This window comes from Marmota marmota, unplaced genomic scaffold (genome assembly GCF_001458135.2).
Source record: "Marmota marmota marmota unplaced genomic scaffold, marMar, whole genome shotgun sequence".
In the NCBI taxonomy this organism is placed as follows: Eukaryota; Metazoa; Chordata; class Mammalia; order Rodentia; family Sciuridae; genus Marmota; species Marmota marmota.
The window spans coordinates 7340927-7368489 of record NW_025999960.1 but is presented as its reverse complement, the minus strand read 5'-3'; the positions used below and the strand labels follow the sequence as shown (position 1 = coordinate 7368489).

At 32.9% G+C, this 27563-nt stretch overlaps 1 protein-coding gene across 2 annotated transcripts in view; it reads right to left on the bottom strand.

Moving 5' to 3' along the window:
- Positions 1–27563, bottom strand: part of Lrrk2 (leucine rich repeat kinase 2) — a 127686-nt gene that overhangs the window by 50251 nt on the left and 49872 nt on the right. For both annotated transcript variants that reach the window (XM_048802542.1, XM_015493229.2), the window contains exons 19-31: positions 27157–27415; positions 23640–23828; positions 20557–20678; positions 19192–19261; positions 18508–18725; positions 15967–16217; positions 15011–15159; positions 11017–11110; positions 8560–8746; positions 7279–7460; positions 4939–5168; positions 4440–4567; positions 2858–3076 (exon numbers count right to left, since the gene is read on the bottom strand). In XM_048802542.1, the coding sequence (XP_048658499.1) occupies positions 2858–3076; positions 4440–4567; positions 4939–5168; positions 7279–7460; positions 8560–8746; positions 11017–11110; positions 15011–15159; positions 15967–16217; positions 18508–18725; positions 19192–19261; positions 20557–20678; positions 23640–23828; positions 27157–27415 (2298 nt within the window). The remainder of the gene's footprint in view (positions 1–2857; positions 3077–4439; positions 4568–4938; positions 5169–7278; positions 7461–8559; positions 8747–11016; positions 11111–15010; positions 15160–15966; positions 16218–18507; positions 18726–19191; positions 19262–20556; positions 20679–23639; positions 23829–27156; positions 27416–27563) is intronic.

Genomic DNA, 27563 nt, shown 5'->3' with positions numbered 1-27563 from the left:
ACACTTTTTTATTAGATAAAATACTCACACCTAGAGGTAAAACGCTAAATTCTGTGCTTGTTGTTTAAAAAATGTTATACTGGCAAATTGTAAATATCAATAATTAAGCCTAGAGACATAAAATCTTCTCACTCAAGCTATTTTTTCTCATGGAACCTTGAACTTGGGAAAATAAGAAATCATCTAAACACAATGATTCTGTCTCAAGAAGGCAACCACTGGGAATCTAATCACTGCTTAATAGTTGAGAAACATATAAAGTAAGCTTTTCAAAGAGTTATCTTAAGATGATAGTATCTTATAAAGTTTCTATAATAAACGTACTTTCCAAATGTTTTTGGAAAATACATATGCTGATCTTTTTTTTCCTTAAAAAGCTAATTTTAAGTACAAATACAGTTTTCTTTAACAATAGTAACTGAAATGTCTTAAATAACCACCAGATGGCAAACTCTGCCCATTTCTGGATCCCTGATAATTTTTATATATATTTTTAACCTGACAATAACTACCATAACTTAAGCAAACATTATGAATAGAAATTCAGTATTATTTGGCACACATAAACACAAAATTTTAGCTGTTCTTTTCCTACTTATAACTAGAGGGTTAAAGAACCTGATATACAGCACCCATAGCCATTGACTTCCAAGTTCATCAAAAAAAATGGTTTTTCAAAAAACTGTTTTCTTACATCCTTTGTCCAAGAAAATGAAACAGAATTCTACTAGCCTCCACTTTTAATATTTTTTTTATTATTTAGAAGTTAAGATGAAATAGAACTTTCGAAGTTTATGTTTTAATCTAAGGAAGAAATAAAGATTTCACAGGAAGCAGAATAGGCAGAAAGGGGATGAATTTAATAGGACTGGGTCACAGGGCCAGGAGGAGAAGCCTGTTCTGATAGTAAGCATTATTGTCAGCGCTGACTTTGGTTTTTTCCTGCATCTCCTTTTACCTTGATTATCAGGCCATCACCAGGCTGAGGCAAAAAAAAAAAAAAAAGAAAAGAAAAGAAAAAATGTATTCTAAAGACTCTGTTTATAAGGCTAGGGAAATATTAGAGAATAGACAAGATAAAAGGAAAAATGAAAATAAATGGGAGGGGGGAAATAAGACTCTAATCAATTAAAAGCTGCTGTTTGAAGACAGGTTGAAGCATCTCAGAGAGGAAGAATATTCAGGCTCCAGCAGCCTCACCAACCTGGGGTCATCTGAAAGAGTCACTGGTCTACAAAGAAATCCAGAGGGTTTTCAAACCAATATGTCAAAATGATACATCCATTAGCAGTATATCTTTCTTTAAGTAATACTGCCATTGCTCAAAGTATTTGTTTTCTTCCTTATGTAGAGTTGTCTTTAAAGTTCATTTATAAGTGCAAGAAGAAAATTGGCCTTGTTGATTGTGATATCTTGCTACTAGCCAAAAAGCAGTATTAATTCAGCTTAATGAATCAACGCCTCTTCTATACACTTTTGCATCAACTAAATTCAGGTTTTTCCAAAACAAATTCATTCTCCACAAAAAAGTCTTCTACAATTTGATATATATTTTGGCAGCAATTAAAAAAAGGAAAATTATTAAAATATTTTAAGTAACAGCAAAGTTCTTTAAATGACCAGTATTTTATTTGTATTTTTAAAAGTGTACTACTCTCAAATTCTATCTCCCACAGAGAGTAGAAAAATCTTCGAAGACATAATGCATTCTTCTTACATAAAATGCCACTACTAATCCACCTTCAGTAAAATATTTTAATAACTGTAATAAGCGTGTATCAAAAGATACACGCATATTACCACAAAGACCAACACATTTATAAATGGCTCATTGGGTTTTGAGTTGGAGCACAACCTGTGGAAATGGAATAGAACCAAGCTAACTAGCTAACATGGAGTAATAACCAGGGTGATCACTTAATTTATCATCCAAATTGGAATGCTTTTAGAATGTACTGGAACACTATTAATCACTATGCTGGGACTGCCCAGGCCAAACAGGACTCTGGCTAAAAACCATGATCTCAATCATTAGTGCTAATGAGCTAACCCAACTGAGTCCAAATGAAATTCCTCATCATTTGGTCACGCTGAACTATCCAGTGTTTTTCAGTACAGTCTATACCATGTTCCCATTAGAACCCCAGGAAGATTTCTTTCTCCTGCAAGTATTTTTAAAAAAAGTATTCTCCCTGATGACAAATATGTTTATATTATATGAATATCTGACTTACCAGAAGAGAACTTTGGGAATTTTTTAAAGTCCTAAAATAAAAAACCTAGTTTGTATGAACTAAGTAATAATTTAGATGCTGCTGAAAACCAAATTAATGATCTTGACCAGTAAATGAAAGAGTTATCTCAAAAGTTTCAAAATACTAAGGGGAAAAAAACTGGAATGGGAATCACAAGAACCAGAAACATGAAGAAGCCACTAGGAAGATCAAGCTATGCATAAAATGGAAACTCCAAAAGAAAGGAGGAGATAGCAAAATAAGAGCCAATAGAAGATCTCAAGACCCCGATGTTAATTTGATGGGAAGTTGGGAGAGAAAGGGCATCAGAAGCACTCAGTCTCTCAGTAATATTTTCTCAATGTCCCAGAAACATCCGCTTAGATTCTCTCAGGATCCTGTAATTACTTTTTATTCCTATTTCTATGAATGACAAATGAGGTCTGGTATAAATAAGTAATTATCAAATTGAAAGTAATAATTCTAAGGGCTATGAATAAACCCACAATTTTAAGATAATTGGTCTTTTCTCAAGACTTCTGACGTTTCTAGAGAGTTGCGTAACATGAGAATTAATAAATTATATTTATCTATCAGCCTGCAGTCTGCATAAGCCATATTACCTTGAAATTGAGACTCTCATTTATGATGGTTTTCCGAAGTTTTGCCAAAGCGTCAGACTCTTCCGTGGCATTCACAAAGTGGTAATCTCGTATTGCAGGGAACCCTCGCTTATTCAAGAGCTCCTTGGTGATTTTGCTTATGCAGGCTTTGCGCTGCTTCTCATCAGAAACATCCAAATGCGTGCCAACAAGAATCACAGGGGATGAAGAAGCCCGAGCCTATAGGAAAAAAAAAAAGAAAGAAAGAAAGAAAACAATCTAATGTTTGCTTTAAAATGATATATCCTTATATTTCTGCTGAAATTTGTTTTGTATGAAATTCAGTTGAATGAAAATGAAAACCTAAAAAACATTAGAAGAAAATAATAACTGTTTTTCTTCTTGTTATGGTTTCAATGTATCCCCGAAAGTACATATATTGGAAATTTAATTCCCAAGACAGCAATGTTGAGAGATGACCGTTATGTAGGGATTAGGCCCTGAGGGCTCTTTCTTATCAGTGGACTCCAGTTGTCATTGCAGAAGTGGGCTCCTAATATGGTTCCCTCCTCTTGCCTTCTTCCCTGCACATATACCCTGTTGCCTGTCTGCCTTCTGCCATGGAATGACACAGCAAGAAGCCCTCATAAGATACCAACCCCTCCATCTTGGACTTGCCAGCATCCACAACTGTAAGAAATAAATCACTGTTCTTTATAAATTTCCCAGACTCAGTTCATCTGTTAAAGCAACACAAAATGGACCTAGACATTTCCTTAAACCTCAAAGAAAAAAAAAATGTGTCTTTAAGAAAAGCTTATAAATCATTTTATGTCCATTTTTAATACAATTCTTACCATTTTTTCAGGTGGCCTACATTAAAGTAGTAGTGCTATTTTTCTTTCCATTTTATTTCATGCTTAAAATGGGTTATTTGCTAAATGTGCTTCTAAATAAAAGCATTCAATAAATCCTCAAACTACATCAAAGTAATATAACATGGTTTATATTTTCTTTTCCATATTTGCCAATTTTATCTCCTGGATTCACTTAAAAGTCATTCAATCTGTAGTCTACCATGAAAGAAAAAAGTCACTAAGCAGGTATTACTGTCACTATAATATTTCCCACATCACTGTATGTGTAAATGAGAACAAAGTCAAGAAAAGAGAAGTTTCAAAAAATCACCCAGATTATAAAACAATTGCAAATGCAGTCCAGATTCATTTCCAAATGTTTGGACACAGGGTTCCAAAGGACTTCACGCTCACAGAGGAGCCCACTGGAGCATCACTCAATGAGCATGTACTCTTTCCATTTAAAAATAATATGATGGAAAACAGTAAATATAATTATTTTCAAGTTTAACAGCATAAAAGGACTCAGGAGCTGATAACATTCATCAAATGGAGCTCTTTGTTGTCTCTTCATGACTTCACACTCTAAAAATTTCCTAACTCAAAATTTAGTGCTTCTGACCTAAAAAACAAAAACAAAAAGCAACACCCCCCCCAAAAAAAAAAACCCTGCCTATTTGAAGAGATTGTTTGCCTAAAATAAATTACATTATACAAAGACCAGAAAACTGGGATTAAACATTTACCTTTATGTTGAAGAGCCAGGGCTTCATGGCGTCCACTTCAGCCTGCCCTTTGCTAAGGTCATAGACAGCGAGATACACTGCCCGTTGGGTCATGAAATGGGGATGAGTACTGTAGAATTCCTCACGACCTAAATGAAGATTAGAGAGGGGTTTGATTTTGGTTAGGTTTTTTTTTTTTTTTCAGTCTTCCAGGTAATAGGCAAGATTTTTTTTTTATAAAAATGGTGGGAGGATAATACTATTGATCTTAAAAGAGAAAAACAACAGGTTATGTTTGGAAGGCTACGGTGGATTTTACCAGAGATAAACAACATTTAGTGTATGTATCCACTGCCAATCAAGTAGTTAGCTTGAGCAGCCCCTATTGATTGAAATGACTTTGAAATAATTCCATAACTACTAGCTCTCTGCTGTACTTGAACAGAAAAGTCAAGTTTTTAAATTTCTGCTGTGAATAAATGATAAAAGTGAACAAATGAATACCTAGAGAAATAAATACCTGCAAAATCCCAAACGTTTAGAATGAGGTCTTTCTTCTTTTTGCCTCTTATTAGGATAGGCCAGTCTTTCACATCTATGCCAACCGTGGGCCCCTGCATTCCAAGATCTGATTTCTTGATTTTCATCAGTTGCTGCAATAAGGTGGTTTTACCACTCCCAGTATTTCCCACAATCATAAGTTTCATTCTGTTATAGGGCACAGCCTTTTTTAACCGCTGTTGAAGAAACCTGGTATTTGAAGAAAAATAAAATAATAAACTGCTTAATAATATATTTGGGATTTAGGAGGATTCTCAGACATTGAATATTTTGGAATATCAGTATGCAAAACCCTGCATAGTTCATATTACTAACAATGTAAATACCTTGCTGTGCATTATTAATATATATATTTTTGTTAGTTATTTCAGAGTAGTTGATAAAGTTTGTAGCATTACCAAATATAACAGCATGTTACACTATCATCAGAAATAATAAAACACCAACACATTTGTAATACTAATTAGAATGCAGTGTATATCCATACACACACATATACATATATATGTGTCATTGTGTGGATATCTGTGTATATGTGTACAATCTGAATTTAAATAGTACAATTATAATCCTAAATATGTAAAGTGTAAAAATTTTGTAATGCCCATATGGTTCAGAACAAAGGTAGAGTGTATTGCATACTGTATTGCATACTAAAGTTTGATAATGAGGTCATATTGGTTTTATGAGTATACATATTATATATAGTATATATGATCTATATATATTTTTATATACAATGTATGCATATGTATAATGTATACAAATAAGGAGCTCCTATTGGTTAAGTATAAATGTATATATAAACTTTGACACTAATAGCATATATTAATATATTGCTATTACTAATAATCAATGTAAACATAACTGAAACAAACTAGAAGTGCTACATGTAAGCCAAACAAAACCACCTTTAAAATAATAGATTTAAAATGTTATCAAAAATGTAATGAATACAGAAAGACATATTTGAAACTGTGCTAAAATGTTGCTACAGTTTAAAATTAAATAATAAGCAAATTTTAGAGAATACTGACTGATCCATACCAATAACTAATGTGACCAGGATTCCTGATGATATGATCAAAAGGCAACATTATTTTAATTGATTTATTAATTAAGAATTTGCCACTCTTTGAAAAAAAGTCAAAAAAGCAAATGATGCTTACAATTTATAAGCTATTCCAGGTATTTTGTCTTTTCTAAAATTGTTAAATGCATTTTTAAATATTTCATTATATGGTAGCTTGATAAAATATGGCATAATACATTGGAAACTAATTCTTCTAAATGTTTATAAGAATGAAACCAACTATTATGTAAGTGCCATTTCCAATTTCAGGAAGAGAAACAGGTAATTATGCAGGATGAAGGGTGGTTGTGTTAGGCAAAGAAGGTGACAAATACTTTTCTTTACAATTAAATCAAGCTCAGAAGTACAGAAAATTGAACCCTTCCTCATAGAAACAGACAAAAAAATTAAATATAGATTTAACAGAATTGAAGCAGTAGAGTATTGCTTAAGTGTAAAACACTTAAACCTTCTTGTAAACCAGGCTCTGTGTTGGGTGCCAGGAATCAAATAGAGAGTGTACAGGTCCTTGATCCCTGCCTTGGTGGGTACTACAGTCAAGGTAAGGATATACTGAGAGATGCTCATTGAGCTGAGGCCTGCAAGATAACTGGAGTCATTTTGTAGGAAAGGGAATAAAATATTTTATGAGGATCCAGTAATAAGACTAACAGGCTAAAAGAGAACAAAAGGTAGAATCAAATCTATTATCGAAGATATTTTAAGTTTAAAGACAGTAATATTTGCGAATCAGGAAGCTTCAAAAACAATCAAGATGAGTAGGTTATTCATCCTCATAGGAAAATAAAAATTAATAATCTATCATGTCAGTAACTAAAATGCCATCAATTATAACAGACATGTTAACTATTATATGAAATGCAGTGTGAGCAGTTATTATTCTCTGCTGTATTTCTTTAGATTATATAATTGGTAACAAGAAACCAAATACATAGTAGTATCTATTTTCTGCTAGAATCCATTTCTACTGAACAGAATGGAAAGGAGAAGCCACTCTTTCAACATTGAAATGAAATTGGAATGAAAAGTCTTGGCAGTAGCACCATAACAACCCACCCATTAAATTAAAGGCAAATGGCACATAGAATATTAATGTCAAATAGTACTATTCATTTTTCCTAAATTGTAACATATATCCATCAAAATTACAGACTGAGGAAATCTGAGACAGAATTGATTTTAAAAAATAATATAGAATTATCTGACCTTATGATGTCTTTGGCTTTACATCCTATGTGTTTAAAATCAAAATTAAGACGCAATTCATCCAAAGGAAGATCCCATATTTTGCTTAATTTCCCCATCTCATTGGGAAAAGATCTCAGTTCCAAGTTGTAACTAACATCAAGAGATGTCAGATTTTCAAGACAGCCAATCTCAGGAGGAATCTTAATGAAATAAAAAAGGGCAAAACCTGTTGGTGGGAAGGAAGAGATGTACACTGGCAGGAAACAAGAAAAATCCCAAGATTCCATCAGCGACTTGCACAACCTTTCAACAGAGCTTGAAAATGCTCCAAAGGCTTGTCTTAAGTGTCCCGTATTTTAAAAACCATCCATGTAAAGAACTCAGCCCCAATCTATGCAACTTAATTCTAACTTTCAAAACCCAATCTCCCTTAGGGGATCATCTCCTCACAACAGTGGAAGTAAAGAAATTTTTTATAGTTATCCAAATCCACTATCTGTGGCTTCCAGACTGCCTATGTTCTTTAGGAAACGTTGAAGAAAAATTCATTACAAACGTAACATGGAATGTGTTGTTGTTAAGTTACAACTAAATGTTGATACTTTAGATAGCAACCTAATTGGAGTAGGGTTTTTTGTTTTCCTATTCCAAATTTTTAAGCAGTCTATATTACATTTATGACAGAAAACATTCACTGGTTGGCAAAAAATCAGGTATTAAAAATATAAGTATTCAGTTATTCTGAACCTTTAGTATAAGACTCTTTTTTGTTGTTGTTTGTTTTTATAGGAAGTAGGTTTGAACTTGACAAGAAAAAATATTTTCTGAGACATGTGTATAATCAGCTTCAGATTTATAACAAAGGAAACAGATCAAAGCAAAGGAGGCTAGTCTATTTTGTTGAGAGGTAGCACAGTGGAGGAAAGCAGAAATTTTAGAAGAGAGGAAAGAAAATCTGTAAAAACACAGGCTATATATAGCTAAGTTGCACCTGGAAAAATGTATAGTAACTGAGATTCGGCTCACAGTAAAAATGTAGTGACACAAAGACACTTGTATCATTACATGCATTCATAAATAATAGCGCATATTCGTGTAACTCTTAAAAATATAGCACAAAAATTATTTTTTTAAAAAATCAAGGCATATTATTACATTTATTTACCACAGGGTATGATTACATCTTACATCTAAAGTAAAAAAAATATCAAATAACAGATTTTAAAACAATAATTTGCAATAATGCAAATTACAAAACATACTTTAAAATTGTCAATAATATTAAATAAAGTTTCTTACCTCTTTCAATTTATTATGAGAAAGATGTAGTTTCTCTACTCTAGACCATGTGTATGCTTTCTCACTCAAGTCCAAGATGCTGATCTGATTATAGCTAAATAAAAGTTCCCTTAAGTTCAAAGATTTCCAGTGTGCAGGACCTGGCAGACATTCAATATCATTGCTGCTCATATCTAAGGACCGCAAGCTAAAACAATACAATTTAGATGAAAATCAAAGGTTTCCAAAATACATGGAATAACATTACAAGTAATTTTCATCAAACTGAATATAAGGAGTAAGTTTAAAAATAACATTATTTACACATAAATATGCATGTAAATTTGTGTACACATATAGGCATACATGGGTTGGAAAAAAAGGTATGATTCACTGGGAAGGAAACTGATGTAAGGACCATTAAAAATTGATTCTCTTGCACAGCAGGGTGACTATAGATAACAATAGTGTATTTTTTGAAAAATAAAAAAGCTGCAAGAAAGGAGTTTGAATGCTTTCACCATAAATAAATAATCATTTGAGGAGATAGATATATTTACCCTGATTGAACATTAAATGATGTCTATACTATTGAAATATCACATGGCACACCATAAGGTGTGGGGGGGGTTGGGGATAGTTAAAGATTTTTTTGTAAAGAAAGAAAAAAAAATTGAAGTCAAATTTTCCTACTTCAGGTACATAAAAATGTCAATAATCTCGGAATGAGGAAAAGTCCCCATGTTTTACAAATGGGGTACATGAGATACCACGTTTAACACTTGAAAATGGCCACTAAAATTTCTGCCTTTTATACAAGGTTTACAAATGTGTAGCCCCTACTTATCATTTATATGGGATGGTTTTCACTCTTTATCGAGGAGTTTCTTCCTAGGTTGAGTACTAGAGTCAATTATCGTTGAATATGGGTGTAGCTTCTTACCAGCTTATGTCAGTGTGGTAATTATCACAGCGCTGAGCGGGGACTTGGCATGTAATAGGCCCCCATGCAAACTGATTGTTTTCATGCTGGAGTGTTACACCAGGAAATAGCAAAAAACACATCACACATGAGCGTGTGAGTGTAGGAAGAAAAGAAAGTCAAGGGCTGTGGTATATTTGACTATTCTAAAGACTACCTGGACTTTTACAACACATACTGACCACTTTTCCTCAGCATATTTGAAAATTAAAGAATTAATTCTAAGCTCACATAGTAATTCATCCTGATAGACTAAAGTTCAGGTCTATACAGTGCTCTTATGTCAAAATGTTACTATATTTTGTCCTCATCATCTTCTTAAAGTGCATGGAAAACAAGAAAAGGAATTTGACTATATTAGAGATGAAACTTTCCTGTCAGACAAGCAATGCAATTGAGACAAAGCTGAGAATCACTAGGTTTTCCTGAAGCACTGCCTCAGTAGCCTCAGCTAGGACTTGAACTGGCCAAATGCATGTGCATTTGCAAAACCCAAGAAATGCATCCATTTGATGAAAACCTAAGTCTGAGTATGGTACCTAAGGAATAATTGTAATAGGGACTGGATAACATCTTTGGTTCCCTGGGAGGAAACTTTCTTTATGGCATTTTATCTCTTAGCCAAATATCATAAATATGTGGCTTTCACACATATTTTTAGGAGAATACTGTGTTTGATTACACAGGACCACCTCTATGCAATAGGTGCTCCCATGTTAGAGCCGATAGGCTAACGCTGATACAACCACTGTTTAAGAACTATGACTCTGGGGAAGTACCTTATCTGTCTACTGAGTTTAAAAAGTGGAGATAATAACAATAGTGATCTTATGGGATTATTAGGAAGATTAAACACATGGCCTACTGTAGAACAGTTAGGATAGTGCCTGGCATATTCTAAGCTAAATTTAAGTATTTTATGTTCACCTGACACCTTCTATGACTAGATTATAAGAAGCATGATTTGTCCACATATGTATATATGTATATATTTACATATTTGGTTTATAATGAGTGACACAATAGTATTTAAAATGACAACACATTTGAGATGTAATCAGTGCCTGAATCTATAGTTAACAGAAAGTTTTCATTTCCAATGAAATTAACCAAATCCCCCCACATAGATATAAAAAAATTATCCAAACGTCAAAAATGTCATTCAAACATATTTTAGGTATGACTTCAAAGTTAGTAGTATTTTGGCAACATATCAACCTCTGAAAGCAACTGAAATTTTGAAATTTCATTTGAATACAATAATGTAGCAACTAATTAAACAATCTTAAATTGTTTCTAGAAAATAACCCAATAAATTAATATAAAAGTTTAAAGACTTGGATATTTTGTCTAGTGAAAGTAAAACATATACACATACAAAAACCTTAAACTAAGTAGTTTAGAAATGAATTAAATTCATATGCCAAAATCAAAACCATGTTTCTAAAGGTTCTGTTCTATCTCATGTGGTTTTAAAATTAAAATAATAAACTTACTGTGGTAGATTTAAAATTGCATCTGGAACACATGTAAATTTGTTTTGAGATAATTTTAAGCTTGTTATAGAAGAAGGCAAGAAAGGCATAGCAGCTAAAATAAAATAAAAATGAGATAATGAACATTTTGATCATTAACCATATTTCTATTAAATTCAATAAGAACATCTACCAATGACATCACGATTTAATTTCCATTTTACACCATCAGTACTAAAATATTTACTTTAAAAGTAAGGTAATATCTTTAACATTTATGCCAAACAATAAAACAATACATACTGATCAGAATTTTTAGTCTATAAGCTTTTAAATTACTGTATAAATATAAACTCATGGAGCCCACAATTGTAAGGTAAAAATTAAATTACTCTTAAGTAACCAAAACAAAACACATTTTAACACTTTGCTAATACAAAGTATAGTATAAAAATAGAAATTATTCATGGTACCATCTGAAAAAGAGTTCCTATGCATCCTAAAGCACATGAAACCAAGAATTAATAACTGGGACAGCATCAAATTTAAAGGCTTATGCATAGTAAAGGAAATAAGAGTGTGAAGAGAGAGTCTGCAGAATGGGAGATCTTTTCCACTGCTCCTCAGGTAGGACATTAATATCCAGAATATACAGAGTTCAAAAAACTTAAAACAAAAAAAAAACACAATTAATAAATGGCCAAAAGAACTAAACAGACACTTATCAAAATAAGAAATACAAATGGCCCATATATGAAAAAATATTCAACATCTTTCTGTTGACATCTCATCTCACTCAGAATGATAATTATCAAAAATACAAATAATAATAAATGATGGCAAGGATGTGGGGGGATAGGACTGCAAATTAAACCCATTCTGGAAAGTAGTATAGAGATGCCTCAAAAACTAGAAATGGAACCTCCATACGACCAACCCAGCTATCCTACAGAAGATCTAAAACCAACATCTACAGGGATGCAGCCACATCAATGTTTATAGCAGCACAATTCACCATAGCAGAGCTATGGAATTAGCCTAGGTGCTCAATGGAACAAGAAAATGTGATCTTTGCCACTGCTCCTCAGGTAGGACATTAATATCCAGAATATATAAATATTATATATTATAAATATATATATATACATATATGTAAAAGGGAGTTTTACTCAGCCAGACAGAAGAATGAAATCATATCATTTGCTGGTAAATAGATGGAAATTGAGAACATCATGCTAAGTAAAATAAGTCACTGCGAATGTTTTTGAATGTTTTCTCTCATATTCAGAAGCTAGACAAAAATAGGAGGAAAAAAAAGGGGGGGTACCTTGAAAATAGTCAAGAGATCAGTGACGTAGGGGAAGGGGCTTGAGGGGGAGGGAGGAGAAATGGGAAAGGGGAGGAATTGCTGAAAGAAATGACCAGTTATCCTATGTACATATATAAATATACCACAGTAATTTCACAGTTATGTATATCCATAATTTTTTTAAAAAACTGTAAATAAATATGAGAAAGATCAGTAGAGGAAAGGGAACGGAGAGGGAGGAAGGGAGGGAAAGGGGAAGTACTGGGGACTGAATTAGAGCAAATTATCACTCAATTGTTGTATAATTGTGTCAAATGAACTATGATATTATGCATATCTATAATAACCTAGTAAAAAAAAGTGCTTTATGGAAAAATAAAGAAAGTTACTTAATAAAAGTATCATTTGATCACATGATCTTATGAGATTTGGGAAACATTATGTAAAATAGAGTATCTCAGAATTCTCACTATTACAGCATATTTGATCATTTTTCAAGAGGGAAATACAACATAAGTTACCTCCAGGAATAAAGGCATGTGGAACACAATTTGGAAAACTGAGCAAATCAGACAGCCTGTTCTCTCATCTGTGAAACAGTGCAGTCAGACCAGAGGAACTCATAACATCTAGAATCTTAATTCTAGATGTTTTAGTTCTACAAATTTATGGTTCTATGAAAATGGCTTGAGAAATTATTTCTTAGGATTTTCAAGGGTAAAATATGGGTTATATTTTATCTAAAAAATCTTTAAAGGTCAAAATGTTCTAAGACGTTTTCAGAAGCTATTTTCCTGAGGAGCAAAGCAATACAGATTGTACCTCACCTGTTTACAAAATGTAGTTGTGACAAAATGAATAAATAGAAATGACTCTCTACTAAAAATTAAAAGTCGTGTGGTTCAGATGCTATGTATGTGGAAAATACTCCACATCAAAGAACTGAAAATTCATTTCACATGGGATTATTTTTAAAGGTTAGTGGCCTCACTCAGATGCCCTCCTTTGGTCATTTTCTAAACATAAGACCACTTTGCAAACCATTAAGGTTGTATAGTTCTGTTATATCCTGGATTTCCAATATCCCCCAAAGACCCATTTGTTGAAGGCTTGGTCCCCAGCCCGTGGCACTATTGGGAGTTGGTGGAACCTCTAGTAAGTAGGGCTTGCCTCTGAAGGGCATATAGGAACCCTACCTAGGCCCTTTTGCTCTCTCTTCACTTTCCACCACCATGAGACAGGCAGCCACCTCTACCACCTCTACATGCACCCACCTTTCTATGCTCCACTACTATAGGCCCAAAGAAAAAGAGCCAATTGATTATGAACTGGAATCTCTGAAACTGTGACCCAGTTTCAGATTCATGATAAGAATATGGTCAATACTCAGAATAGTGTGAGACATTTAGAGGGACATTTTGAAAAAGGAGGAAAATATTATGCAAAGTAAAATGACTTTTATAATCACTAACTTCTCAAAGTTCTGACAAATGAGAACATTTTGAAACAGATACTCAAACTCTATTCTGCTATTAAACAGTGTTAAGAATTTCTCTTACTGAGTTGGCTGTTTAATAATCACAAGAGTGAAAAAATCATGCCATCCTCATTATAATAAAAAATGGGGAATACTTATGTATTGCCATAAATGTATTTTGTCCCATAATATTAGAACACTCAGCTAGAATCCAAATGAACATAATACCCTGTATTAACTGACACTCTAAGTTAGGATGTTCTCCAACTTTCAATCGAGATAATGATCACATTGAATATTGGAGTAGTGTCCTACAAAAAGCAAGAACTGAACTGGACATGCATTAACTTTACTAATTTGAAAACCATTAAGTTTTATTTCTTAAAACAGCAGCAGTAATAGAATTGCACTTATAATCCCCCAAACTTGCTAAAGAAACTTCAGTAGGAAACTCAATACCCCATGAGGATGCTTCACCCAGCTCAGACGGACAGGTGCATATTTTGTTTAGACCAAAAGGAACCACAGTGTAATTACTATTTTAAGCCAAGTAACTATCTTTTTTGCTTATGACAACAGTGACATGCTAATTATCGTTTAATTGGAGATATTTTTACAGAACTTTTTTAGAGAAGCTTTAGGTTTACAGAAAATTTAATGGAAAACACAGTTTCCATATACACCTTCTCCCCTCAACACCACCTCCACCTCCCCACATGCTTTCCCCCTGGCATTAACAACTTGCATTAGTTTGGCATATTTATGACATCATGACCGCTCAATGTTTGTGGTCTACTTTAGGATTCACTCCTTATATTATGGATTTTATGGATTTTGACAAAGTACATAACTTGTGCCCACCATTATATCATCACATAGGGTAGCTTCGCTGCCCTGAAAATCCTCTGTGTGGCACCTAGTGATTCCTCCCTCCTTCTAAATCACTGGTAACCACTGTTCTTTTTTCCTGTCCCCATAGTTTTGCCTTTTCCAGATCATCTGATAAATGGCATCAAACAGTATGTGACCTTTTCAGATTGGCTTCTTTCACTTAAATATATATTTAAATTCCCTCTATGTCTTTTCATGGTTGGATATCTCTTTATTTTTTATTATCAATTTGCTAACTTTATTTATGAAACAGCACCCTTAAATTCCCTCCTAAAATATCCATACATGACACATCCTTCAAAGTTCTGGTAAGGAGGAGGCCCACACTGAACACTTACCAAGACAGTTCATTCTGGCACTGAAACTCTCCACTTTTGGAGAAGCCTCAAGAAAGTTCTCTGGTAGAGACGAAATTTGGTTTTTACTAAGGTTTAAAGTCTTTAGTTCCTTCAGGCTCATAGGGGAACATATCCCTGATATTTTATTTCTAGATATAAAAAACAAAAATGAGGATTAAATTTCTTAAATTCATAAGCTAGCATGGGAAAAAAACAATTTTTCCTTCAAACAATAGCATTAAAGCATATTATATTCATTTTAAAATAGGTTGTGAAAACAAGTCAACCAATAAAAACTATAATGATGATTGCCTCAGTCTTTTACTACATTTTTGTTTAAAACTCATTGCAATGGAAATGTAAGCATATATTACAAATCCTAGAAAGTATCCTCATTGTTACGCAAAATTACATATAAGAGGTTGTGAGGGGAATGGGAAAAAAACAAGGAGAGAAATGAATTACAGTAGATGGGCTGGGGATGTGGCTCAGGCGGTAGCGCGCTCGCCTGGCATGCGTGAGGCCCGGGTTCGATCCTCAGCACCACATACCAACAAAGATGTTGTGTCCGCCGAGAACTGAAAAATAAACGTTGAAAAATTCTCTCTCTTTCACTCGCTCACTCTCTCACTCTCTCTTTAAAAAAAAAAAAAAAAGAATTACAGTAGATGGGGTAGAGAGAGAAGATGAGAGGGGAGGGGAGGGGGGATAGTAGAGGATAGGAAAGGTAGCAGAATACAACAGTTACTAATATGGCATTATGTAAAAATGTGGATGTATAACCGATGTGATTCTGCAATCTGTATTTGGGGTAAAAATGGGAGTTCATAACCCACTTGAATCTAATGTATGAAATATGATATGTCAAGAGCTTTGTAATGTTTTGAACAACCAATTAAAAAATAAATAAATAAAGGTAATGCAACCCTGCTATCTTTAATGAATCGTCTTCTTACCCTTCTAAAATGAGCTGTTCAAGTTTCTCCACCACATTCGAGAGGTTCTCAGGAACAGCAGAAAGCTGGTTATAAGACAGGTTAAACTGCTTCAGCGATGGGCACTTCACTGCAGGATCCAAAACTACCAGGGGTCCGATGTCATTACGAGAGACATCAAGGTTGAGGATACAATTCATTTTCAACAAGTAAGAGGGAAATGATGTAAATTTATTACTGTGCAAATCCAAATGTGTCAAACACTTCAGAGTCTGAAAAGACAATATGTTTAAAATTCTAAAATGAACCATCTGAGAAACTTAAGTTTGGCTACTATTTCTGCTTTCATATCTCTGGTAACTAGAACCATCAGAACATTTTTTTAAATTAAAAACACAAGTTACAGCAGAATTTCAGTAAAAATACTTACTGGTCCAACCATCTCCATTATAGCAAGAGTAAGATCAGGAAAAATACAATAGTTATTCTGTCAAAAGCAGGATCATAATAACAGGATTGAGACTGTAATTCAACTTTTTGTAAATTATTTCTGCAAAGAGCAAGAGGGAAGCAAACTAGGCCTCCACAAATATTTGAATTCATGATTTAATGAATAAACAACATGATCCTAGGAAAACATTTTTAAAAATACTACCTTTTAGAAAATGTTACACATTTTAAAACAAATAATAATAGTTACATATGAATACACATTTCATTTTAGAACTTCCTCTTATTTACTGAACTTTGTTTCAGATCTCCAGTTTCTATTTCTAAGCAATTTCTAGTTTTTCAACGATAATAGTAAGCCTGTATTTACATACTATGTCAATATAAAAAATTTTAGGTTTAGTTTTCTATCAAAGGGCTGAAATACCTAGAACAAATCACATCTCTGTGCTCCACTTTGTATATCAATTTGTTTTTCCTCACAAGGAATTCTAGAGTTTGATGTGATTACAGCAACTTATTAATGGCTTCACCCCAGCTCCTTTAAGATTCCTGCCTTTATTTATTCAGAATAAAAGAATTTTTAATTACTTACTCCCAAGTTTAAATTGGAAAATTTTCTTGTAAAAAGATACAACTGAGACCTTGCAGGCAGTCACAAAAAGTGCCTTCCACTGGTGTTATTTGAGAGAGGTTCTGAGCTGGTCTAGGCATTGAATGCCTTAATATGTCTATTTTCTCATGCTCTCTTCAAATTCTCTTTACCTAGGCCCAATTCTCCTCTTCTTTTACTTGCTCATGTAACAAATATTATTGAAGGCTTATCCGATGTCAGCCATTAATTCCTCCATAAACTAATTCAGTGCATATCTATTGAGCCTCTCGAGTATCAGGCTTTGGGAGGCTTTGGGGATAGAGAGCCACAAAGCTGAAACAATCCCTGTCTCCAGCAGTTCATAGTTCAGTGAGGGCAAAATACATTAAATCAAAATGTATGAGTGAATGAGAATTGAAGGAATACATGGCGTCAGTGTAAACCAGGTGAGCAAACAACATAGTCTTGAGAAAGGGCACAGAAAAGAGAAGCACAGGGTGAAGAGGTGACATTTAAAGTGAAACCAGGGTGACTTGAAGAGTTCAGCCCCAGCCAAAGAGAGGAGAAAAAGAAAATACATTTTAGATACAGGGATCGGGGCAGAAGGGTCACCTTTCATTCTTTTATCTCTTCCTATAGATCTCTAGACTGTAAGAGAAAGACCATTTAAATACACTTAAATACACATGTAAGTTTGCTTTTAAAATCTCTCAAAATTATGAAGTTCAATTGAATGGAAAAATAAGAAATTAATTTTCAACAAAACTGGTTTTAAGAAAATAGGTATAATTCTTTATCACATTTTGCAATTCAGTTCAAGAATTCAGTCTGTATTAAGATCATTTTAATTAACCATGGTATGTCCTTTGGCTTTAAAAACTATTCCGATCCAGAGTATATAAAAGTATTAAGCAAAGTCAATATGCAGAAGACTACCTTATCAATCAACTATGTCATACTATAACTCATACAAAATAGGAACTTTATGTAAAAAGATCAATTTTAAGTTATATATAATATTAAAACTAAAAAAATTGCCATCATAATCATTTAGTTGAATCCCTATATTTTACTGATGAGGAGATGATGGTTTAGTGCAGGCTGAGTGACAAATTATTATCACACAGCTGGTAGCTAAGTCCAAATCAATGCTACCAAACCTGGTTTAATTCTAGTCTACCCAATGCATTTTTAAAAGAATAAGTTATCTTCTTAGAATTAAATAACTGAAGGCATAATCCACATACAAGCTTGATACCATAATGTGGACACTGCATCATCAGATCAGAACCTGGAGCTTCTTTTCAGCCAGGTCTGTATTTCCATTGCCTGCCCTCCAAGATGTCCCTAAACACCACACAGACTAAGACAACTCCATGGAAACTAGAAGAATTGGGGAATTATTGTCCAATAACAAAACATAGAGCCTGCTTGAGAAAGATTTAACCACGAGAGTTAAAAATCAATGCAATATCACTTGCTGTGTCCTGTGAGTTATAAGGATGAATTAAATTTACTTCACATAGCTGCTGTGGGAAGCTCGTGAGTGCATTCTGGTGAAGCTCCAGCTTTTCAAGATGCTCCAAATGGCCACTTATACAGCATTTCTGGCTCAGGGCATTAATATCTCTGAGTTCATTTGCTGAAAGGTCTAATGATGTAATATATTCTCTCTCAGAAGCCAGGGAAGAAATGCTGTCTGAATGCCTCATATGGGACTGAAGTTTTGATGACCCTTTGTCAAAAACAAACAAACAATGGATTGTAAGCAAACGATTTTAATTCACGTGGTAAAAGTTTACTGAGCACCTATTAGTGTAAGGCTGTCTTCAAGGCACTGGAGATTCAATAGAAAATCAACCTATGGAGATTGTATCTCAGTGACAAAGACAGACAGTAAATTAAAAAACAAACAAAAACTGGAGAAGGAAATGAAGAGTGGCCTTTGCAGTGGTATTATTTAGATTTCAGAAAACTCATAAAAAGGTAAATATTCAATAATATTCATAAAAGGTAATTTTTAAAATTTATAACTATTTCATTTTTCTATAGCCCGTGGAATCATTAAGTGACTCACATATATAAAATTTATGTGAGATGAACTTGGCACCAAGAAATTTGAAGTAATCAGAGAAAATTTAACAAGGCACTGTATTTTGCTCAAAATATCTACTTACTTTTGATTACTTCCAAATACTTACTGAGTGAATCATCTGAAGAAAATATTTTTCTTTTTCGCCTCAGTAAGTCTTCATGATCAAAAATAGGCCCCTAATAAACAAATAATGATGTTTATAATAAAATTGCAATCGGATTTTTTTAGAAGAGAATCTTTTTATATGCAAACAACTTTGAAATTTTAATGGAATAAATGGCATTTATAATCATGGAGAAAATATAGGTATAACTAAAAACTAAGAGCCCCATCATGAAGATAAAAGAAAACATTTTAGTGTCAAAATTACCTTAGAAAGCATCTACTCTTTCTCCTGTGCTTTAACTATAAGGAAACTTAATGGCAGAAAGATTGAGTCAGAAAACTATATACATAGAATTTCTTTCACCAACCAAACTGCTTGTTCTAACTAAGCTACTTATAAATTAGATCTGGGGTGTATAAACACTGTGGCCTAATTGAACCTGTACAGTTATAAGCATTCATTTTGCCTATCTTAAGATCCAGAATGAACATTAAAAAAAAACTCCCATATTTTAATACTAATTACAATCAAGATTAGAGCTTAGGTTAGCATACATCTTTCAAAGTGAAACTGAAAATACAGTGACTCCCAACTTTCCCAACTAGAATTGTCAAACTTCCCAGGTAAATATGCCATAGAGCTTCCATAGTTGCTAAACAGACAAGGAATAATGTTTCTAAAACTTAAATGATTCTCAATACACACACACACACACACACACACACACAAATCACATGTTGATGAACATCATTATCATGCTTCTCTATTTTGATCATTGTTCTTCAGGCTGCTCTCTGATACCTTAGAAATCACTATAAGATTTCTAGTTAAAGTTGTCATAGCACACCATTAGGCAAAGACCTGGTAGTATTTAGAAAAAGAACCTGAGCTCTATAGAAAAAATATACCTCAGTGGTAGAACACCTGCCAGAAGTGAGGCCCTTGGGTTCAATTCCCAGCATGGCAAAAAAAAAAAAAAAGGAAGGATAAAACCATAAAACCATATTTAACTATACTCCAAAATTACATACACAACTAAATATATTCAAAGTTTATACACTTAAAAAATCTACAAATGTGAGGTTGGGGTTGTGGCTCAGTGGTAGAGTGCTCGCCTAGCACATGGGAGGCACTGGATTCAAACCTAAGCACCATATATAAATGAAATAAAGACATTGTGTCCACCTACAACTAAAAAATAAGTATTTGAGAAAAATCTAAAAATGTAAATTGAAAATAATTTATGTCTAATATATTTTTCATATATCAGGGAATTCTACACTAATCACTTCTAGCTTTGTCACAAACTTTAGTTATCAAGAGACTGTCACTAGCCAAACACAACATAATCTCAATTTAACTTACCAATGAATTAGAATGTCTTTGCAAATTTGGTGAGCAACGCTGCAACGGGACAGGATCACGGTAGAATTCTCCTACACTAATCGAATTTGATTTCTTTTTCACAAGAAATGAACCTTCACTTCCTAATGTGAAATGATAAAATAATATGAAAGTGAGTAAGAAAAGCTAACTCAATCATAAGAGTAAATGTATTTTCATTAATGGAAATCTCAGAATCAATTCCCTTTGCAATATCTTTAAACTGAAAATGATAGACTATGTTGGCTTTTCATTTTAAAAATTCAACCACATTTTTCTTCATCAATGAATATCTATTGAATGACTGTCACAGACTAGACGTTGAGCAAGTGCTGGATAATGATAAGTGGGAAAAAATTAATTCTTGCCTCAGAGAAGCTCAAAGCCCAGAAGGAATAAGACATGGAAATCTATGGGTACCCATACTATGCCAAATACAAGTGTGGATAGGAAGCAGAAAAAGTTTCTACACAAATCTTATCAATATTATTCTTTTCCAATTCTCTGAATTTTTCTTATGAATTTTTAAAAACTGGCTTTAAATACTGAAATCACACTTTAAATTATTTAACATTCATTAGTCCTGTTTATAATGCTACCTGAATCTCATATTTCATTGTTTCTCTTGTGGAATGACATTAAAATAAACAATGAGTTTAGCTGGCATTTACCTTTTAATTAATTTTTTTGTTTCAGAATTGGTTGTTGGGCTTAGGACTTTACGTATGCCAAGCAAGGACTCTACCACTGAACTACATCCCCAACCTATTTACAATAAATATTTTGTAAAATAAGAGATAAGAAATACTTTTTAAATTATGAATTTTCAAAAAAATAGAGATATAGAAATCATAGTCTCAGAAAGCGTGTAATACAAAACATTGCTAAGAGAAATTTTAAGATAATTAATAGAAATACATACTACATGTATAAATGAAAAGATTCATTTAAATGAAAAGATTCATATTAAGATATCAATTCTTCTAAATGTATTTATAGATTTCATCTACACAAATAATTATTGTATTTTAATTCTATATTTTTGACATTATATAAGTACACATCATTTATGAATTAATTCTGTATTAAAATTTTATACACATTAATCCCAATAAAAACCTCAGCATAAAATTAATTGATTCAAGTTATATGTTGAAAAGCAAAAAAGCTAAAACAGCATGAACAATTTTCAAAAAGGAATACCAGCAAACTTATACTACCTGATTTTAAGAACTTCTATTAAAAAAATAATCAAGACAATGAAGTATTGGCAAAAAGATAAAAATATAGGCCAATCACATGGAATAAATTATTCTTAAATAGAACCTTACTTATATGATCAATTAAGTTGAACGAGGTTACCATTAATTCAATGAGGAATTACAGTACTTTCAAAAAGTGATGTTGGAACACATAGATATCTACACAGAAAAAAAAATGTAAACCATTCAATTGACATTCTCTTGATAATAATGTCATTGTTATGTGTTAATCACAAATAAAAATCAATTTGTAATGGTTTGTAGACCTACACATTTAAAGAACTAGGATGCTATCACTTCTAAAAAGAAATAAGAGAAAAAATTTTTCAAAAATTCAGGCTAGGAAAATATGTCTTAAAAGAGAGAGAAAAAATTCAAACCATTAAAAAAACTTGAAACATACCTTGCAAAATTAAAATCTCTTCTCTTTGAAAAATACCATTAATAAAATAAGAGAAAAGATATGACATGAAGAAAATATTTGCAATACATACACCTGCTGTGACTTCTACCCAGAACACAAAATAACTCTTATAATATAGTAAGACAACAACCCAAGTAAGAGAAAAAATTTTAGGGATTTTTTACAAAAAAAATACATGAGTAGCCAATAAGAACATGAAAATATCCTGAATATCATTGATCTTTGAGGCAATGAAAATGAAACCAAATGAGTTACCTCCTCTAGAATGGCTAAAATTAAATTAGCTGACAATATTAAGCATTAACCAGACAGTAGAACAACTAGAATTTTCATGTATTGTCGGTGAGGGTATAACATGATATGAACTCTGGAAAACAGTCAGACACAGAAGAGTACATGCTGTATGATTCTTTTATATGAAACTGGAAAAAACATTAATGTAACCTATAATAACAGAAAGGAGATAAGTGCTTGCCAAGAGTCAAGGTAGAAGGGTATTTTCCATGAAGACATAGGAAGGATTTCTTTTGGATGGCAGAAATGCTGCATAACTTGATAATAGTAATGATTACATGGATGTATAAGTTTCCAAAGCCCATGAAATATACACTTATAAAAATACATTTTAATTTATATAAATAATATTCCAGGAAAACTGATTTACCAAAAAAATACTTGGACTTGAAACATGATATTTTGGAAAAAATTTTGTTTTTTGTTTCCCCCAAATAACTTTATTTTATCACCCAAAGTTTTCAGTCATACAATGTTAACTTTGAAAAAAAAAAAAAACTTGCCCCATTTTTGCTAAATTGTATTTTATTAAATGTTAGCCATAATTACTATCACTGCATATTTGCTATGTCATCTTTTTAAAAGTTATGACAAGTAAACTATCAAAATATTAATACTGTTTTTAATTATTATAAAAGTTAAAAGTATTTTTTTTTTACTCAGTGCTTCCTATTTTCCAAGCATGATCTAAACACTTAACATAACTTTTGAATTCCTATGTATATCCATGGAAGGTTGGGATCACCACCTTTAACAAAGTTAAGGAACTACAAAAAGATCTCATTAAGACCTTATCTCAAAATAAAAAATTAAAAAGCACTCATTTAAAGAGAGAACATGGAATGTAGTTCCAGCCTAAGTCAATGTGAGTTGCCATTGGCTGATGGAAGTGTAAAAAGAGACACAACTTCCTGAGCCATTGCTTTTACTTAAATTAGGAGGTGAAACTGTTCCTGCTAATGAACACATTTTTACTCCAGTTTTTCCAGATAAATTTGATCAGGTTTAAGTCTCTCTCAGTCCTCATTGTTTAATGCACTGTGTATGGGTAAACCATAAAGGGAACTGTGATTTATAATAAATACCTTCACTGTCCAGATCATCACTTTGACCAAATACACTGTCCATAGAAGAATCCGGAATAAAGGTCCATTCATCAAATTTATCAAGTACATCCTCAGAAAAATTTCCAACACTGCCTGAAGCTGCTCCTTCTTCCACAGCACTTTTCATCTGATATCTGAGCACCATTCTTGCTAGTATAGATCCTATATCTAAAAATAAAGAAATATACCAGTACCTTATAAATCAACAATAAACATGTACATACATCTTACCAAACAAACATATCTTACCAAAGTTGTTTATATTTTCATTCTTTTGGGGGGATGGGGGAATTGGGATCAAACCTAGAGGCACTTTACCGCTGAGATACATCCCCAGTGCTTTTTAATTTTTTATTTTGAGACAAGGTATTACTAAGTTGCTTAGGGCCCTGCTAAGTTGCTCAGGCTGAGGCTGGCCTTGAATGGAGAATCTCCTATTCTTCCTTCCAAAGTCACTTTAAAATACATAGTAAAATTGAATGATTACCAGATGGCAAATTAAATTTTTTAAAAATCATTTACCCAAAGCTTTGGTATATATAACAAAACTGAATCTGTATGAAACTAACTTGATCCAGGAAAGGGCCTGGGCTTTGAAGCCACATAAACCTGTGTTCAAATCTTAGGAATGCCATTTGCAAATTACATAAGCTCTCTGAGTATCCATCTCCTCACCTGAAAAGCAAAGATGACAACATATTCAGGACAGGGCTATAGAAAAGATTAACTGAAATGATGCATATAAATATTTAGCACAAAGTCTAGAATATAGAAGATACTGGATCAATGATAGAGCTGTTCATATAAATTTTGCTGAGTGATTCATTCTATCAGAAAATTTGATGGAATTTCAAAGTTAACATTCTTCTTGAAACTTCATTACATTTTCTATTATGCTCTATTACGAAAAATTAAGTTTGCAAAGCCCTCATTGCTCTATACATAGCCTAGAAGATTTCTTCAAATATTACTCTCTCTTAGCTCACATTATATGTATGACATGTGACTCAATCAAGTAGTATCTGAAAATGCTTTAAAACTATGAATCCAAATGTTCCTTATTTAGATCAGGTGCCAATGAAATTGTGGCTATGCCCTCCAATCAATCAAATGACATGTTTATAGTTTTCTAATTACATAAGAACTGTCAATGGTAAGAATTTCATAAGAACAAACAGAATACAGTGAATGGGAACTCTCCATCCAGGACTACAATTCCCCTCCATCAGAATATAAGCAAGTTGTTCATGAGACCCAAGTGATGAAATATGGTACCTCATTATATTTCATTAATTTAAAAAGTCCCCAGAAGCAGCTAGGGATGCATTCATAAATTTTTCTTCTTGACACAGTGTCCCCATATTTACATATTGGAGACTCTCATACCTCAATTGAGTTTTCAGCAATATTAGTATGTTAAAAATGCTCTTCTGTGCCCCTTTTTTCTCACCTAATAATGCATTTCCTGTCAGACATTTAGGTTTGCCACATATTTTTCCCAATGATTGCAAAACATTCTACTTCATGAATCTACCATGATTTATTTTATTTATTTGAACAGTTCCTTCTGGTTCTGCTTAGGATTTTTTCACCTAATAGATTTTGGTCTGCTATTATAAACAATGTTTTAATGTGCATCCTTTTACGGGCTCACTTGTGCACACTGAGAATCTCTGTGTTATGGATTCCTAATGGTATATTCCTGGGTCAAGAAAACATGCGTCACCACATATATGTGTAATTTTATGTATCATTTAAAAAAATTATAATGTGTATGTACACTAAAAATAGAAATATATATTGCCAAATATCCTCAAAAGAGGACAATTAAAATTCTTGGCCAAGAGTGTGTAAATGCTTGTTTCCACTGATGGTTTACAACACTATGTATTAACAACTCTTTACTTTTACCAATATTATAAATATTAAATGAATATTTATTATGTGCAAAGTACATGCTAAGGTTACAATAGCAGACAAATTTGACATTCATTTTGTGATGTTTATAATATAGATTATAAAAAGAAAAACTATGATTATACAATGTGATAAGTACTAGTATAGGTGAGAATTAGGGTGCCATGGGAATATGCAGGAAGAGCTTCCCCAAGACTTCACAGGGTTGAAATATCTTGGTAAAAAGTGACAAAGTTATTGAGGCAGGAAAAATGAAGAAAGTGGTTAAGGGAGGGAAGTAGAAAGAATAACATTGGAAAAAACCTGGATGGAGTATATGAAACATGTAAGAAAACAATAATTTTCCTATATACATACATGAATACAGCCCAACTGGAACTTCCGGGCTCACTGGAAGGATTAGAGACCTTGGTATGTACAGATACTAGTATGCATGGATGGCCACTTTCCTCTCAGCCCTTAGCCATGCCATGAAAGTGAGGGGAAAAGTCAAGAATCAGACTAGGCAGGACTATGGTATTGGCAGTCAAATAAGTGCTTTTGCATTGAATATGCAAATAAAAACATACGTACATGTGTGTTATTAGCAAGTTAGTCCCTAAGGTGGAGACATGGAGTATGACAGCCATAGGGAGGAGGTGGGCATGGGAGGAAGTTAACAGAGGGGACGCTAGGAGCAAAAGCAGTAAAAAATATGCTTAGTGTGAATAAATGAGAGAGCTGAACAGGTGGAAGTATGATCAGTGGAAGAAAAGTGGTCAAAAATACACATAATATATATATAATAAATATCAACTTGAAAAGGTAAATAAAAAATAAATTTACCTGAAATATAAAGCATATATTAACTTGAAAAATACAAAGTATACATGCATGTTTTCTGCATATACATTAAATGCATATGTATACATAAGTATATAAAAAGTACAGGGAAATGTTCCCATTTTATTTTCTTCCTTACAATTTTTCTGTATTTTCGTATTTTTAACTGTGCATATATTACTTTTATTCAAAAAAAAAAGACAAAATATTTTTTTAAAAAAAGTAACCCCTTAGAAACTCTCACTGTTTTTCCTTATTTTAATACAATTCACTAAATTAGATGTAGGGGAATGAAGGGAAAGGAGGGTGATAAAAAGAGGAAAGACAGTGGAATGAATCTGACATAATTTTCCTATATTCATATATGAATACACCACAGTGATCTCACCATTATGTATATCTGCAAGAATGGGGTCCAAATTAGAATAGGATATATTATAATCCTATTGTAGAAGTGCATCAAATCTATTTAGGAAAGGATTTGGATTAGAACTTTGTATAATACTATTGTATAATTATATCAAAATGGATTTCACTGTCATGTATAACTAAAAAGAACCAACAAAAAATAAAATAAAATACAAATTTTAGTGTCTCATTAATAACTTAAATATAGGGGCAAGGGACATATAGTTCAGTGGTAGAGCACTTTACCTAGCATGTGTGAGGCCCAAAGTTGAATCCTCAGTACTGAGTGGGGAAAAAAAAAAAAAACTACTAAAAATAAGAATTATGCAAAAATAATCTGAATACTTACTTGTTTGTTTCCTTAAATTAGATGTCTTATCTGGAAATAAAGGACCAAGCCAAGAAGGCTCAATTTTCCCTATGCAGAAACCTCCAAGGCAAATGCTGTTGTTGGCCAGATCCAGAGCGAGCCTCCTGAGGAGCAAGCTGATGATCTGGCTGTCACCTTTCCCAATACTTATTGTCAGTGCTTTCCGCACATCTTGTTCTCGGGCTCCACTGTTCAGTAACAGTTCCACCAATTTGGGACTGCTCTCTTTCTCACATACCTATTAAAGGAAAAAAAAAATAGTAAGGTAGGAAAAACCTGTACTTCTTCCATTTGGGGAGATTAGTCTTAAATCAAAACAAAATAAAATAGGAAAAACTTATTCCTGAAATAGATGGGGAAATGAGATTAATGCCCCAAGTATCAGA